The sequence below is a fragment of the Pelodiscus sinensis genome, chromosome 1 (assembly GCF_049634645.1).
Source record: "Pelodiscus sinensis isolate JC-2024 chromosome 1, ASM4963464v1, whole genome shotgun sequence".
In the NCBI taxonomy this organism is placed as follows: domain Eukaryota; kingdom Metazoa; phylum Chordata; order Testudines; family Trionychidae; genus Pelodiscus; species Pelodiscus sinensis.
Genome location: NC_134711.1, coordinates 326,260,858 through 326,262,393, shown reverse-complemented (window position 1 = coordinate 326,262,393; position 1,536 = coordinate 326,260,858). Strand labels below are relative to the sequence as shown.

Sequence of the window (1,536 nt, the reverse complement as noted above, 5' to 3'; positions counted from 1 at the left end):
GGGGGCAGGAGAAGACGTGGTACAACCTCCCCCCCCTCCCCGCTCCTCGCAAGGTCGAGCTCTGCCAAACATCAAGTTTGGGGCTCCGCCGCACGGTGGCGGAGGGGGGGAGGCGCAAATTTGGCCTTTGCCCCAGCCGCATAACACCCTCACCATGCCTCTGTGTCTAAAGTGAGCTACAAAGATGATACATACGTATAAATGGGAAAATCATATTCAGTAAATTACAACTTTTCCAGTGATATTTTACATGGGGTATTTCTCATAAAGCACAGATGCAGTCATATTCAGATGCATATTTCCATAATGCATATGGGATGCCCCGACACAGGGATTTTCCTGGATCCTGGGGCTCCTTGAGTGGCCCTCCTAGATAGTGACCTCTGCAAAGAGCTTTCTTGGGCAAAAGAGCTTCAAGATCTGTTTCCGGATCTGCTTGGTCTTCATGCCGTAGATGACTGGGTTTAGCATGGGGGTCAGGACGAAGTACAGGTCGTCAAACAAGACAAAGATGTGGCGAGGAACGCTGATGCGAATCATGTGCACGTACATGGGAAGGATCCCTCCCACATAGAAGAGCAGGATGACACCGATGTGGGAACTGCAGGTACTGAAGGCCTTGTGACGCGCCTCGTGGGATGGAAGCCGCAAGAGGGAGTGGAGGATCATGCCATAAGAGAAGGCGATGCAGATGGCGTCTGCCCCCACCAGGCCCGTGGCCACAACGATGCTGTACAGGTCGCTGACTGATGTGTCGGTGGTGGCCAGCTCCACCACGGTCACATGGTCACAATAGGAATGAGGGATGACATTTGTTCTACAGTAGGAAAGACTGGTTAGAAGGCAGGTTAAGGGTGGCACGACCGTCACCCCCCTCGCAAGGGACAGCAGCCCCATCAAGGCAATCTTTGGGTTGGTTAAGATGGCCTTATATCTCAGGGGCTTGCAGATAGCCACGTATCGGTCTATGGCCATGGCCAGGAGCACCCCCGACTCCATGGCGGTGAGAAAAAGGATGAAGAACATCTGGAGGAAGCAGAACTCGTAGCTGATCTCTCTGTCATCCAGCCAGAAGACACTCAGCATTTTGGGGACAACAGCCGTAGAGAAGACCAGATCAATGACAGCCAACATGGAGAGGAAATAGTACATGGGCTCATGGAGGGTCACATCCAGCTTTACCACAAAGAGAACAGCACCGTTTCCCAGCAGAGTAATTATGTACATGATGTAGAGCGGGATGGCGATCCAGATGTGCTGAGATTCCAGGCCAGGGACGCCGGTCAGCAGGAACGTAGAGGGGTTAGAGCAGGACTGATTGGAGAATGACATGACCTACGGCATATGCCAGTCAGTCGATTCGCAATATTAGATATGGTGCTCCTGTCAAATAATAATATCTGATTCCTATATGAAGAAAAAAATTAATATTAGACCCACGCGGCTCTAATGTGAATATGTTCTCACATCTTGTGTCAAAATACCAAAAGATGTAGCCATGTTTGTCTGTACCTTTAAAAACGAATGGTCCTCTGG

The 1,536-nt window shown here is 50.6% G+C and overlaps 1 protein-coding gene across 1 annotated transcript; it reads right to left on the bottom strand.

Annotated features, from left to right (window-relative positions):
- Positions 1-369: 369 nt before the first annotated feature.
- On the bottom strand, positions 370-1,332 carry LOC142827192 (olfactory receptor 52K2-like). The gene has a single exon (XM_075921394.1). The coding sequence runs from the start codon at positions 1,330-1,332 to the stop codon at positions 370-372; it is 963 nt and encodes a 320-aa protein (XP_075777509.1).
- Between the last annotated feature and the right edge of the window lie 204 nt (positions 1,333-1,536).